This window comes from Sapajus apella, unplaced genomic scaffold, assembly GCF_009761245.1.
Source record: "Sapajus apella isolate SASKATOON/1434 unplaced genomic scaffold, GSC_monkey_1.0 scaffold14, whole genome shotgun sequence".
Taxonomy (NCBI): Eukaryota; Metazoa; Chordata; class Mammalia; order Primates; family Cebidae; genus Sapajus; species Sapajus apella.
The window spans coordinates 15,564,628-15,578,204 of record NW_022436954.1 but is presented as its reverse complement, the minus strand read 5'-3'; the positions used below and the strand labels follow the sequence as shown (position 1 = coordinate 15,578,204).

The 13,577-nt window shown below is 45.4% G+C and overlaps 1 protein-coding gene across 8 annotated transcripts in view; it reads right to left on the bottom strand.

The window, feature by feature from the left end:
* Positions 1–479: 479 nt before the first annotated feature.
* AGBL2 (ATP/GTP binding protein like 2) overlaps positions 480–13,577 on the bottom strand; it is a 57,487-nt gene continuing 44,389 nt past the window's right edge. For 6 of the 8 annotated variants that reach the window (XM_032282195.1, XM_032282198.1, XM_032282199.1 and 3 more), the window contains 3 exons: positions 10,881–10,967; positions 8,079–8,165; positions 4,938–5,711 (listed from right to left, as the gene is read on the bottom strand). In XM_032282195.1, the coding sequence (XP_032138086.1) occupies positions 5,538–5,711; positions 8,079–8,165; positions 10,881–10,967 (348 nt within the window). In that variant the 3' untranslated portion in view covers positions 4,938–5,537. Of the gene's footprint in view, positions 867–4,937; positions 5,712–8,078; positions 8,166–10,880; positions 10,968–13,577 lie in introns of those variants that run through there. The other 2 variants (XM_032282194.1, XM_032282197.1) reach the window with 2 other exon arrangements.

The following is a 13,577-nucleotide window of genomic DNA, read 5'->3' as shown; positions in this document are numbered from 1 at the left end:
TTGATTTTAGGCCTTTTTAGCAGACAGAGCTGAATAGACATGCACACATTACCTACATATATGAATATGCATACACACATGCACATATATACTTGTGTATACATACATGTGTATGTTCAGACATATACCTGTTTTAGAAATCATGAGTTCTGGCCAGGTGTGGTGGCTCACACCTACAATCCCAGCACTTTGGGAGGCTGAAGTGGGTGGATTATCTAAGGTCAGGAGTTTGAGACCAGCCTGGATAACACAATGAATCCCCATCTCTACTAAAAATACCAAAAAAAGTTAGCCTGGCATGGTGGCAGGCACCTGTAATCCCAGCTACTTGGGAGACCGAGGCAGGAGAATCACTTGAACCTGGGAGGCAGAGGTAGCAGTAAGCCGAGATAATGCCACTGCACTTCAGCCTGGGCAACAAGAGCAAAACTCTGTCTCAAAAAAATCAATCAATCAATCAATCAATCAATCATGAGTTCTTGGGTTTTAACAATATCAACACATTTATTCATTTGTTCAAGCATATAATACATCTAAAATAGTTTCAGAATTGATTTGCCAATGCTATTACATAAACAAACCTACCAAAAAGAGTTCACAATTTGTTTGCAGTTATCTTCCTACCCCTGCCTCACGGGAGCCTTGCTTCTGAACCACTCTCAACAAATATAGCTGTTTGCTGGGAGGAAGGTGGCAGCAGAGAGGGAGCACAGGACTGGAATGGAGGCATGCAATAGCCATGGAGGGGGAAAGGTGCGGGAACCTCAGTTTCAGAAGCAGAAGGTAAGTTTCCTAGGCTGGAGAAGATATTGTGTGCTGGCCCAGGTCCACTCGATAGCATGTTTTCCTGCAGCCATCTTGGCAGCCTATGTATAGTAGAGAAGACAGATGGCTGGGATGGCTGGCTGATCCAAAGTTGGGGAACTACCAGGTGGATGTGGCAGAAGGACAGAGGGTAAGGACACTGGGGTGCTGGCAAGAGAGTGGTTGACGTCATGAACCCTGGAGTCTGGGCTGAATTGGGGAAGAAATGAAGCCAAGAGAAAGAGGAATGACTGGACCTGTGAAGTGGTTTATTCATGTGATTTCTGGTCACTAAATCCAATAATCTAGGAATAGGCAGTTCAGGGAGCTATGAAGAGAGATGGCTTGTATCAAAATTGGTTAGTGACAGATGAGAGGAACTATACTCAGAGCAACCAAAGAGATCGTGTTTCCGCAAAGACCAGAGATTGAGGGAGAGAAGACCTCGCTGGTACAGGCTGGAGAGGGAAACTGTTTAAAGCACATTATTGCAATGTATGATCAATAGCTAAGAGTAGTGTTCAAATGAAGGGAACTTAGAGATCATTTCACCTGGACAGGCACTCACTTTATTTTTTTGGGGGGGACAGAGTCTCACACTGTAGCCCAGGCTGGAGTGAAGTGGTGTGATCTCGGCTCATTGCAGTCTCCACCTCCTGGGTTCAAGCAATTCTCCTGCCTCAGCCTCCCAAGTAGCTGGGACTACAGGCGTGTGCCACCACACCCAGCTAATTTTTTTTGTATTTTTAGTAGAGACAGGGTTTCACCATTGTTGGCCAAGATGGTCTTGATCTCCTGACCTTGTGAGCCACCCACCTCTGTCTTCCAAAGTGCTGGGATTGCAAGCGTAAGCCACCGCACCTGGCCCAGCACTTCACTGGGAAGTGAAGTAAAAGGTCAGGAAGTAAAAGTCCTGACCTTACTTAAGGACTAAGTAAGGTTGCCCGAGAGTTGTTAAGCAACTGCCCCATGCCTCCCTGACTCCAGCCTGCGTGGGATTCAAACTCAGGTGTTCTAAATCCCATGCTGGTGGCTCTTTAACCCACTACAATGTTCTGAGCCTACCAAAATGTCTGACTGGTTTGTTTTGCCTACTAGTCTTTGTTCTCCATCCAGATTTTTTTTTTTTTTGAGATGGAGTTTCACTCATGTTACCCAGGCTGGAGTGCAATAGCGCGATCTCGGCTCACCGCAACCTCCGCCTCCTGGGTTCAGGCAATTCTCCTGCCTCAACCTCCTGAGTAGCTGGGACTACAGTCACGCACCACCATGCCCAGCTAATTTTTTTTTTTTTGTATTTTTAGTAGAGACGGGGTTTCACCATGTTGACCAGGATGGTCTCGATTTCTTGACCTCGTGATCCACCCGCCTTGGCCTCCCACAGTGCTGGGATTACAGGCTTGAGCCACCATGCCCGGCCTCCATCCAGATTTTAAGCACAGGGGCAGGAGAGAAATCTTATGCATCAGTGCATTCTCCATAGTTCCTAAGTCAGTCACTGCTCAATGCATCTTTTTCTTTTCTTTTTTTTTTAAAGACAGAGTCTCACTCTGTCACCCAGGCTGGAGTAGAGTGGTATGATCTCAGCTCACTGCAACTTCTTTTGTTTTTTTTTTTTTTGAGACAGAGTCTTGCTCTGTCACCAGGCGCTAGGCTGGAGTGCAGTGGTGCAATCTCGGCTCACTGCAATCTCCACCTCCTGGGTTCAAGCAATTCTCCTGCTTCAGCCTCCCGAGTAGCTGGGACTACAGGCACGCGCCACCACGCCCAGCTAATTTTGTTTGTATTTTTTAGTAGAGATGGGGTTTCACCATGTTGGACAGGATGGTCTCGATCTCTTGACCTCGTGATCCGCCCACCTCGGCCTCCCAAAGTGCTGGGATTACAGGCATGAGCCACCACGCCCGGCCAAGCTCACTGCAACTTCTGCCTCCTGAGCCAAAGCGATCCTCCCACCCCGGCCTCCAGGGTAGCTGGGACTACAGGCATGTGCCACCATACCCAGCTAATTTATGTATTTTTTTTTGTTGTTAGAGACAGGGTTTCACCACATTGCCCAGGCTGGTCTCATATTCCTGGGCTCAAGGGATCTACCTGCCTCAGCCCCACAAAGTGCTGGGATTGCAGGCATGAGCCACCATCCTGGCCTATCTCAGTTTCAAGAGGTGTTGTCAGCTCTCCAAAAAGATATGCTGCCACCAGATGGTGATAGGACCTTCCTTAGGCCCTGTGGTCCAAAGAGTAAGGCTTCTTAAGAAACCATGTTCACAGGCCTGGCGGCTGACTGCAACCAACGCCTCCCGGGTCCAAGCTATTCTCCTGCCTCCGCCTCCTGAGTAGCTGGGATTACAGGCACATGCCACCATGTCCCGCTAATTTTTGTATTTTAGTAGAGACAGGGTTTTGCCATGTAGGGCAGGCTGGTTTTGAACTCCTGGCCTCAAGGGATCCACCCGCCTCGGCCTCCCAAAGGCATGAGCCACCGCACCTGGCTGAATTTCTGAACAACTTTCAAACAAGGTTTGCTTTAGGGATTTGTCTTTTTTTTTTTTTTTTTTTTTGAGAAGGAGATTTGCTCTTGTTACCCAGGCTGGAGTGGAATGGCGCGGTCTCGGCGCAATTGCACCCCAGCCTGCGTGACACGGGCAATTCTCCTGCCTCAGCCTCCTGAGTAGCTGGGATTACAGGCACACGCCACCATGCCCAGCTAATTTTTTGTATTTTTAGTAGAGACGGGGTTTCACCATGTTGACCAGGATGGTCTCGATCTCTTGACCTCGTGATCCACCCGCCTCGGCCTCCCAAAGTGCTGGGATTACAGGCTTGAGCCACCGGCCCGGCCTGGGATTTGTCTTTTAAGGATATCCTTTTAGGGATAATAAGTGGAGTTTTGGCTGCTTTCTGGATAATTAAAATGCTGACTAATAGTTTTAGGAAGTAAGGTGTGGCATTGAAGAAGGCCATTTGCAAACTCCCTATGTAAAGAGCATGGGCTGACATTCCCCTTAAAAAGACTCACCCATTGAGGGTAGCTGCATCTAGAACTCTCTGTACTCTCTGCTCATTTCTCTGTAAATCTAAAACTGTTCTAAAATATTTTTTTTTTTTTTTTTTTTTTGAGACGGGGTTTCTCTCTTGTTACCCAGGCTGGAGTGCAATGGCGCGATCTCGGCTCACCGCAACCTCCGCCTCCTGGGTTCAGGCAATTCTCCTGCCTCAGCCTCCTGAGTAGCTGGGATTACAGGCACACGCCACCATGCCCAGCTCATTTTTTGTATTTTTAGTAGAGACGGGGTTTCACCATGTTGACCAGGATGGTCTCGATTTCTTGACCTCGTGATCCACCCGCCTCGGCCTCCCAAAGTGCTGGGATCACGGGCTTGAGCCACCGCGCCCAGCCTAAAATACTTTTTAAATACTCAAACACTAGGATTGCAATAAAATTTGTGTTGTCATGTGGTTCTAATCAGTAGTAATCCAGGTGGCTGGAAGTTTAAAAGTGATAATGAAAAATGTGCTAGAAAACTTTCAATCCCATGTGCTAGAAAACCTGGCATGAGCTGGAGTGACCCTCCTCTAAATGACTCCAGTGTGTTGACATGACAGGCTGTAGCTGGCACACTATGCTTGGTGCTCAGGAGGGACTATTGGAAAGAAAATGTGGATATAAAATATCTGTTCAGGCCGGGCGCGGTGGCTCAAGCCTGTAATCCCAGCACTTTGGGAGGCCGAGGCGGGTGGATCACGAGGTCAAGAGATCTAGACCATCCTGGTCAACACGGTGAAACCCCGTCTCTACTAAAACTACAAAAAATTAGCTGGGCATGGTGGCGCGTGCCTGTAATCCCAGCTACTCAGGAGGCTGAGGCAGGAGAATTGCCTGAACCCAGGAGGCGGAGGTTGCGGTGAGCCGAGATCGCGCCATTGCACTCCAGCCTGGGTAACAAGAGCGAAACTCCGTCTCAAAAAAAAAAAACAAAACAAACAAACAAACAAACAAAAAAATAAAAAATAAAAAATAAAATAAAATATCTGTTCATATAAAATTATGCAGTTAACCAATCAAAGGAAACAACTGGTTAGAGAGAAAGAATTTTCTTTTTTTTTTTTTTGCTCACCTTCAACTGTCTTGATAGAGTTAGAGAGAGAAAGAATTTTAATCAGCAGGTTAAAAAATTTACAAAACCTTGAACATAAGATATGCAACATGAAATTCTGGGTAATACATGCATTGGTATTTCCATGTGGGAATACCTCATTCTGAGCAAACCTGACATACAGCAGTCAGACTGACCATTCATCACTGGAAAGCTTTGACACAAGACTTTTTTTTTTTTTTTTTTATATAGCACTTTCCGAAAATGTGTTTAACACGGAGTTTGATTTTTAAAAATTGATTTACACATAATTTTAGAGAGAATATCTATTGGTTAAAATGAGGAATATCTGTGCTGCCATGAGGTGTGCCATGAGAGCACACTTCAATTCCTGATAAAGCATTTTTACACATCATAATGAAATTTCATTTTATGAAAAAACAGTTAAATTCATGAGGTATGCATCTTGATCACAACACAGAGTGCAAGTACAAAGTGTCAGGTCAGTGCATGATGAGCACACAACACAGTACACTGCCAGGAAATGCAGTTCCCAATCACACATCCCTCCCATTACAAAATGTGTCTAATCTGCAACACCCCGAAAAGTGCTTGTGTGGCATAGCCCAGGCTCACCTACGGGTATGTGTGTATGTGCAAGGATGGGTATGCCGCCATGGCCACACAGCCTCTCTTTGTGGCAGGATATCTGCTCCTTGGCCAGTTTGGCTTCACACCTAGAGCTGGCTCCTGGCTGCAGTTTATGGTTCTCTTTGGAGAGCACGATACTGTAAAGCCTGGCTTCTTATTCTGTGCAAACAAGATTTTTAAAAAGTTGAATTCGCTTTATTTCGCCATTTGTAAAGATGTAGTTAGGTTTGGGATTGGCTTTACAAGGAGTTGGTGAGAAGCATTTGCATTTCTTCCCCAAATATTAAAGTAGTTGACACTATTATAGAACAGAGGTGAACTGAGCATTTGTCCTGATCCTCAGCCAAATCACAGTCAACATGAGCAACATTTTTTTTTTTTTAAGATGGAGTCTTGCTCTGTAACCCAGGCTGGAGTGCAATGGTGCAATCTCAGCTCACTGCAATCTCCGCCTCCTGGGTTCAAGCAATTCTCCTGCCTCAGCCTCCTGGGTAGCTGGGACTACAGGCATTTGCCACCATGCCTGGCTATTTTTGTATTTTTGTATTTTTAGTAGAGACGGGGTTTCGCCATATTGCCCAGGCTGCCCTCAAACTCCTGAGGTCAAGTGATACTCCAGCCTCAGCCTCCCAAAGTGCTGGAATTACAGGCATGAGCCACCATGCCCGGTGAACATGGGCAATATTTTAATTGCCCCAAGAAGCAGAAAGACTGCATTTTATAAGCTGTCTAGAAACATTACTCAAAGGATGAAAAAATGGTCTATGAAGGTGGCAGATTGCCTCATTTTCTTTAATTCTGTTTATCTGACACGTTATAGAAGTTAAATACCCACATCTCTGTTACACAAATATTAGACCAGAAAGAAAATATGAGGCAGGAGAATCTTGAGCCCAGCAGGTGGAGGCTGCAGTGAGCCAAAATTGTGCCACTGCACTCCAGCCTAGCGAGCGATAGAGCAAGTCCCTGTCTCAAAAAAAAAAAAAAAAAAAAAAATTAAGAAAATGAAGTAGAGATAAAGGTTTGGATGACATTTATCCACTACACTGGATTTAATTGAATTCATGGTTATATGTCACAACCTAATTAGTATGTTGCAGTTCCAGGATATAGTTTTTGCTACTCATAGGCTTCCAGCAATGAATGCTAAGTGAAGAAAGAGGACAAGCTCATTATTTATTAGTCTGTCAGGACTGAAACTCTTTAATTTGACTTTATTTAAGCCCATCTTTTCACTGCTCTTCATTTGCTGTTATACTGTGGTGACTGGACTATCAGTTTTGTCACTCCTAGAGGGTCTTGTCTTCATGTCTTTTAAGAGCCCTGCCCATTGTAGACAGTAGCTGACACTGATAGGTAAATGAGAGCATCAGTGGAAGAATTCCCAAGTAACAGACTTGGAAAGACAGCAGGGACTCAGTCCATTGGGAGAACCATCCATTCTTTATCTAGTACACCTAACTTAATCCACTGATTCTCAACCTGGGTTTCACGAAGACACATGTGAATAAAACCATCCTGTAAATATACTCTCGGCTATTAGAAACAACAGCTTACTAGCTGTTTCTCTACCTCTTTTTTCTTCCCTTTCAGGAAAGAACATGTGAGTGCAAATGAGCATGACAAATGTTACTATATAGATAAATATGAATTCATTCAAACTTATTCTTTTTATTTTTCATATATATATATATATATTTATTTATTTATTTTTGAGACAGAGTCTCACTCTGTTGCCCAGGCTAAAGTGCAGTGGCACAATCTCAGCTCACTGCAACCTCTGCCTCCTGGGTCAAGTGATTCTCCTGCCTCAGCCTCCCAAGTAGCTGGGATTACAAGTGTGCACCATCACACCCAGCCAATTTTCGCATTTTTAGTCTAGATGGGGTTTGGCCATGTTGGCCAGGCTGGTCTCAAACTCCTGACCTCAGGTGATCCACTCACCTCAGCCTCCCAAAGTGCTGGGATTACAGGTATGAGCCACCAAGCCCAGCCCAGACTTACTAAGTTTTTTTTTTTTTTTTTTTTTGAGATGGAGTTTTGCTCTTATTGCCCAGGATGGAGTGCAATGCTATGATCTCAGCTTACCACAACATCTGCCTCCTGGGTACAAGCACTTCGTCTGCCTCAGCCTCCCAAGTAGCTGGGACTACAGCCATGTGCCACCATGCCTGGCTAGTAGAGACAGGGTTTCTCCATGTTGGCCAGGGTCTCAAGCTCCTGACCTCAAAGGATCCACCCACCTTGGCTTCTCAAAGTGCTGGGATTACAGGCATGAGCCACCTCGCTTGGCCTAAAACTTAGTCTTTTAAAAAAGCAAGTATTTCACAAATCTTGGTACTGAATGGTCAGTGGTAACTATAGCCTGAGGGTGCAAAATGCCTTAGATGTTCACCTGAGGAGAATAAACTGAGAAGGTAAAACTGGACTGTGGATCACCACCCCTCCAAATCACATAATACATTTGAGAATTAATTAAAATTAATAGCTGGCAAATAAGTATATACAGTATACTAGGTAAAGTACCTGCATTTTCTCTTTATTCTTAGGCAGAATCAGGGTGGTCATTGATGGGTCCAGGGGGGTATCTTTGTCTCTTCTATTGAAATTTATCTAAAATAAATGAACATATCTTCAGTAAATTTTCCATTTGAATAAGTATGATTATAATGAATACGCATTATTTGCTTCTTATTTATATATGTTAATTCATTATGATACTCTCACACAAGAAGGCAGGCAAAACATAATTCAAAGAAGGAAAAATGATTCAAAGGGGGAAAAGTGACTAATTTGCAAAGTGCCTATGATATGCCCGGTGCTTTGCACTTTCACACAAATTCATCAACTTTAGGATGTAGATATTATCATCTCAACATTTCAGATGCAAAAACTTAGTCTCAGGGTGGTCAGATGACTCACAGAATATTAAACAGTGAGGCAAGACAGACTTCAAAATTTGTGCTCTTGTCACCAGCTGTGCTCTGTGGAGATTCCCCAGTATCACACAGTGAGACCTCATTAATAGCACTTTAACCATAGGGTAGTGTTTCACACAAGGAGGGCCCATTTTGCATCCTATCACCTTAGAATCAGCTACTATTGTACAAAACCTTTTTTTTTTTTTTTTTGAGACGGAGTTTCGCTCTTGTTGCCCAGGCTGGAGTGCAATGGCGCCATCTTGGCTCATTGCAACGTCCGCCTCCTGGGTTCAGGCAATTCTCCTGCCTCAGCCTCCTGAGTAGCTGGGATTACAGGCACACGCCACCATGCCCAGCTGATTTTTTGTATTTTTAGTAGAGACAGGGTTTCACCATGTTGACCAGGATGGTCTCAATCTCTTGACCTCGTGATCCACCCACCTCGGCCTCCCAAAGTGCTGGGATTACAGGCGTGAGCCACCGCGCCCGGCCTTGTACGAAACCTTTTAACCTTAAATTCCTGGACTCAAGTGATTCTACCACCTCAGCCTCCCAAGTACTAGGACTACCGGGGCAGGTTACCACGTCCAGCTAAGTTTTAAAATTTTTTGTAGAGACAGGATCTTGTTATGTTGCTCAGGCTGGCCTCGACCTCCTGGCCTCAAGTGATGATCCTCCTAGCTCAGTCTCCCAAAGTGCTGGGATTATAGGTGTGAGCTACTGTACCTGACCTCAAACCCCCCTGCCCATTTTTTTTTTTTTTTTATACAGGGTCTTGCTCTGTCACCCAGGCTGGGGTCCAGTGGCAGGATCACAGCTCACTGCAGCCTTGATCTTTCAGGCTCAATCAATCCTCCTACCTCAGTCTCCCAAGTAGCTAGGACTATAAGTATGCACCACCATGCCTAGCTAATTTTTTTTTTTTTTTTTGAGACAGAGTCTCACTCTGTCACCTAAGCTAGAGTGCAATGGCAAAATCTCAGCTCACTGCAACCTCTGCCTACTGGGTTCAAGAATTCTTGTGACTCAGCTTCCTGAGTAGCTGGGACTACATGCATGCATCACCACACCCAGCTAACTTTTGTATTTTTAGTAGAGATGGGTTTTCACCATGTTGACCAGGCTGGTCTCCTGGCCTCATGTGATCCACCCACCTTGTCCTCCCAAAGTGTTGGAATTACAGGCGTGAGCCACTGTGCCTGACCAAACTTATTTTTTTAAAAAAGCAAGTAGCCGGGCGCAGTGGCTCACGCCTGTAATCCTAGCACTTTGGGAGGCCAAGGTGGGTGGATCACCTGAGGTCAGGAGTTCAAGACCAGCCTGGCCAGGCGCGGTGGCTCAAGCCTGTAATCCCAGCACTTTGGGAGGCCGAGGCGGGTGGATCACGAGGTCAAGAGATCGAGACCATCCTGGTCAACATGGTGAAACCCCGTCTCTACTAAAAATACAAAAAATTAGCTGGGCATGGTGGTGCGTGCCTGTAATCCCAGCTACTCAGGAGGCTGAGGCAGGAGAATTGCCTGAACCCAGGAGGCGGAGGTCGCGGTGAGCTGAGATCGCACCATTGCACTCCAGCCTGGGTAACATAAGTGAAACTCTGTCTCAAAAAAAATAAAAATAAAAATAAAATAAAATAAAAATAAAATAAAATAAAATAAAGCAAATAATTGGCTGGGTGTGGTGGCTCACGCTTATAATCCCAGCACTTTGGGAGGCTGAGGTGGGAGGATCACCTGAGGTCAGGAGTTCCAGACCAGCCTGGCCAACATGGAGAAACCCCGTCTTTACTAAAAATACAAAATTAGCTGGGTGTGGTGGTGCATGCCTTTAATCCCAGCTACTCGGGAGGCTGAGGCAGGAGAATTGCTTGAACTCTGGAGGCAGAGGTTGCAGTGAGCCGAGATCGTGCCATTGCACTCCAGCCTGTGCAATAAGAGCGAAACTCTGTCTAAAAGAAACCCAGCAAATAATTCACCAACCTTGGTACTGAATGGTCAGTGGTAGCACTGCATGTGAAGCACACTTCACAATTCATGGCAACACTCGATGTGTTGTTAACCTCCTAAGGCTGAGAACAGGTGCCTCATTCCCTGTTATTTTCTTACGTGACATGTTGCCATGGCATTTCAAAATAATGGCTGCCTAAAATAATGTTCATTGAAATGAAATGTTCAATGGCAAGCTTTTAACTCTAGATGGGCTCCCTCCAGCCCTGGTACGTACCAGGGGCCAAGTTGTTTGTAGCCTGAGGGTGCAAAATGCCTTAGATGTTCACCTGAGCAGAACAAATCTGAGAAGGTAAAACTGGACTGTGGATCACTGCCCCTCCAAATCATATAATATATTTGAGAACTAATTAAAATTAATTGCTGGCACATAAGTATATACAGTATATTAGGTGAAGTACCTGTATTCTCTCTTTATTCTTAGGAAGAATCAGGGTGACCATTGATGAGTCCAGGGGGGTATCTTTGTCTCTTCTATTGAAATTTGTCTAAAATAAATGAACATATCCTCACTAAGTTTTCCACTTGAACAAGTGTGATTACAGTGAATATACATTATTTGTTTGCTTCTTATTTATATATATTGATTCATTATGATATTCTCACACAAGAGGACAGGCAAAACATAATTTAAAGAAGTAACAATCCGGAGAAAAAAATGACTAATTTACTGAGTGCCTACCATATGCCAGGTGCTTTACACTTTCACACACTGATTCTTTCAACAACCACAGAATACAGATATTACCACCTCAGTATTTCAGATGCAGAAACTTAGTCTCAGGGTGGTCAGATCATGCACAGAATGTTAAACAGTGGAGCTCAGATTTGAACTCAAGACAGTCTTCAAAATTTGTGCTTTTGCCACCAGCTGTGCTCTGTGGGGATTCCCCAGTATCGCATGGTGAGACCTCACTATAGTACTGTTTTTTGTTGTTTGTTTTTTTGAGACAGTCTCGCTCTGTCGGCCAGGCTGGAGTGTAGTGGCATAATCTTGGCTCACTGCAATCTCCGTCTCCAGGCTCAAGCAATTCTCCTGCCTCAGCCTCCAGAGTAGCTGGGATTACAGGCATGTGCTACCGTGCCCAGCTAATTTTTGTATTTTTAGTAGAGACGGGTTTCACTCTGTTAGACAGGCTGGTCTCAAACTCCTGACCTCAAGCGATCTGCTCGCCTCGGCCTCCCAAAGTGCTGGAATTATAGGCATGAGCCACTGCATCTGGCCCTGTTTTTTTTGTTTTTGTTTTTGAGATGGAGTTTCACTCTTGTTACCTAAGCTAAAGTGCAATGGTGCAATCTTGGCTCACTGCAACCTCCACCTCTTGGACTCATATGCTTCTCCCACCTCAGCCTCCCAAGTAGCTAAGGCTACAGGGGTAGGCGACCACATGCAGCTAAGTTTTAAAAATTTTTGTAGAGATAGGATCTTACTATGTTGCTTAGGCTGGTCTTGACCTCCTGTCCTCATGGGATCCTCCCACCTCAGCCTCCCAAAGTGCTGGGATTACAGGTGTGAGCTATAGTATCTGACCTTGAACACCTTTTTTTTTTTTTTGAGATGGGGTCTTGCTCTGTTCCCAGGCTGGGGTGCAGTGGTAGGATCACAGATCACTGCAGCCTTGACTTCTTAGGCTCAAGAGATCCTCCTACCTCAGTCTCTCAAGTAGCTAGGATTATAAGCATGCAGCACCATGTCTAGCTAATTTTCTTTTTTTTTTTTATGTTTTATTTTTATTACTTTTTAAAACTCATGATATAAAGAAAAAAAAATTTTTTTTCGAGATACAGTCTCACTCTATTGCCCAGGCTGGAGTACAATGGCGCAATCTCAGCTCACTGCAACCTCTGCCTCTTGGGTTCAAGCAATTCTTGTGACTCAGCTGCCTGAGTAGCTGGAACTACAGGCATGCAACACCACACCCAGCTAATTTTTGTATTTTTAGTAGAGATGGGGTTTTACCATGTTAGCCAGGCTGGTCTTGAACTCCTGGCCTCATGTGATCTGCCTGCTTTGTCCTCCCAAAGTGCTGAGATTACATGTGTGAGCCACTGTGCCCAGCCATGCCTTGCTAATTTTTAAGAAAAATTTATGTGGAGATGGGGGTCTTGCTATATTGCCAGGGCTGGTCTCGAACTCCTGGACTCAAGTGATCCTCCTGCCTCAGCCTCCCAAAGTGCTGGGATTACAGGTTTGAGCCACCATGCCTGGCCATCCAAGCTGGAGTACCGTGGTATGATCATGGCTCACTGCAGTCTCCAACTCTGGGCTTATGTGATCTGCCCACCTCAGTTTCCCAAGTAGGTGGGACTACAGGCATGCACCACCATGCCTAGCTAATTTTTTTTTTTTTTTTTTTTTTTTTTTGAGATGGAGTTTCACTCATGTTACCCAGGCTGGAGTGCAATGGCACGATCTCGGCTCACCGCAACCTCCGCCTCCTGGGTTCAGGCAATTCTCCTGCCTCAGCCTCCTGAGTAGCTGGGATTACAGGCACGCACCACCATGCCCAGCTAATTTTTTGTATTTTTAGTAGAGACGGGGTTTCACCATATTGACCAGGATGGTCTCGATCTCTTGACCTCGTGATCCACCCACCTCGGCCTCCCAAAGTGCTGGGATTACAGGCTTGAGCCACCGCGCCCGGCCTGCCTAGCTAATTTTTATTGTTTGTAGAGATGAGAGCTCACTATGTTGTACAGGGTGGTCTTGAACTCCTGGGGTCAAACGATCCTCCTGCCTCGGCCTTCTAAAGTATTGGGTTTGGCCAGGTGTGGTGGCTAACACCTGCAATCCCAGCACTTTGAGAGGCTGCGGTGGGCAGATCACCTGAGGTCAGGAGTTCGAAACCAGCCTGGCCAACATGGTGAAACTCCATCCATACTAAAAATACAAAAATTGGCCGGGCGCGGTGGCTCAAGCCTGTAATCCCAGCACTGTGGGAGGCCGAGGCGGGTGGATCACGAGGTCAAGAGATCGAGACCATCCTGGTCAACATGGTGAAACCCCGTCTCTACTAAAAATACAAAAAAAAATGAGCTGGGCATGGTGGTGCGTGCCTGTAATCCCAGCGACTCAGGAGGCTGGGGCAGGAGAATTG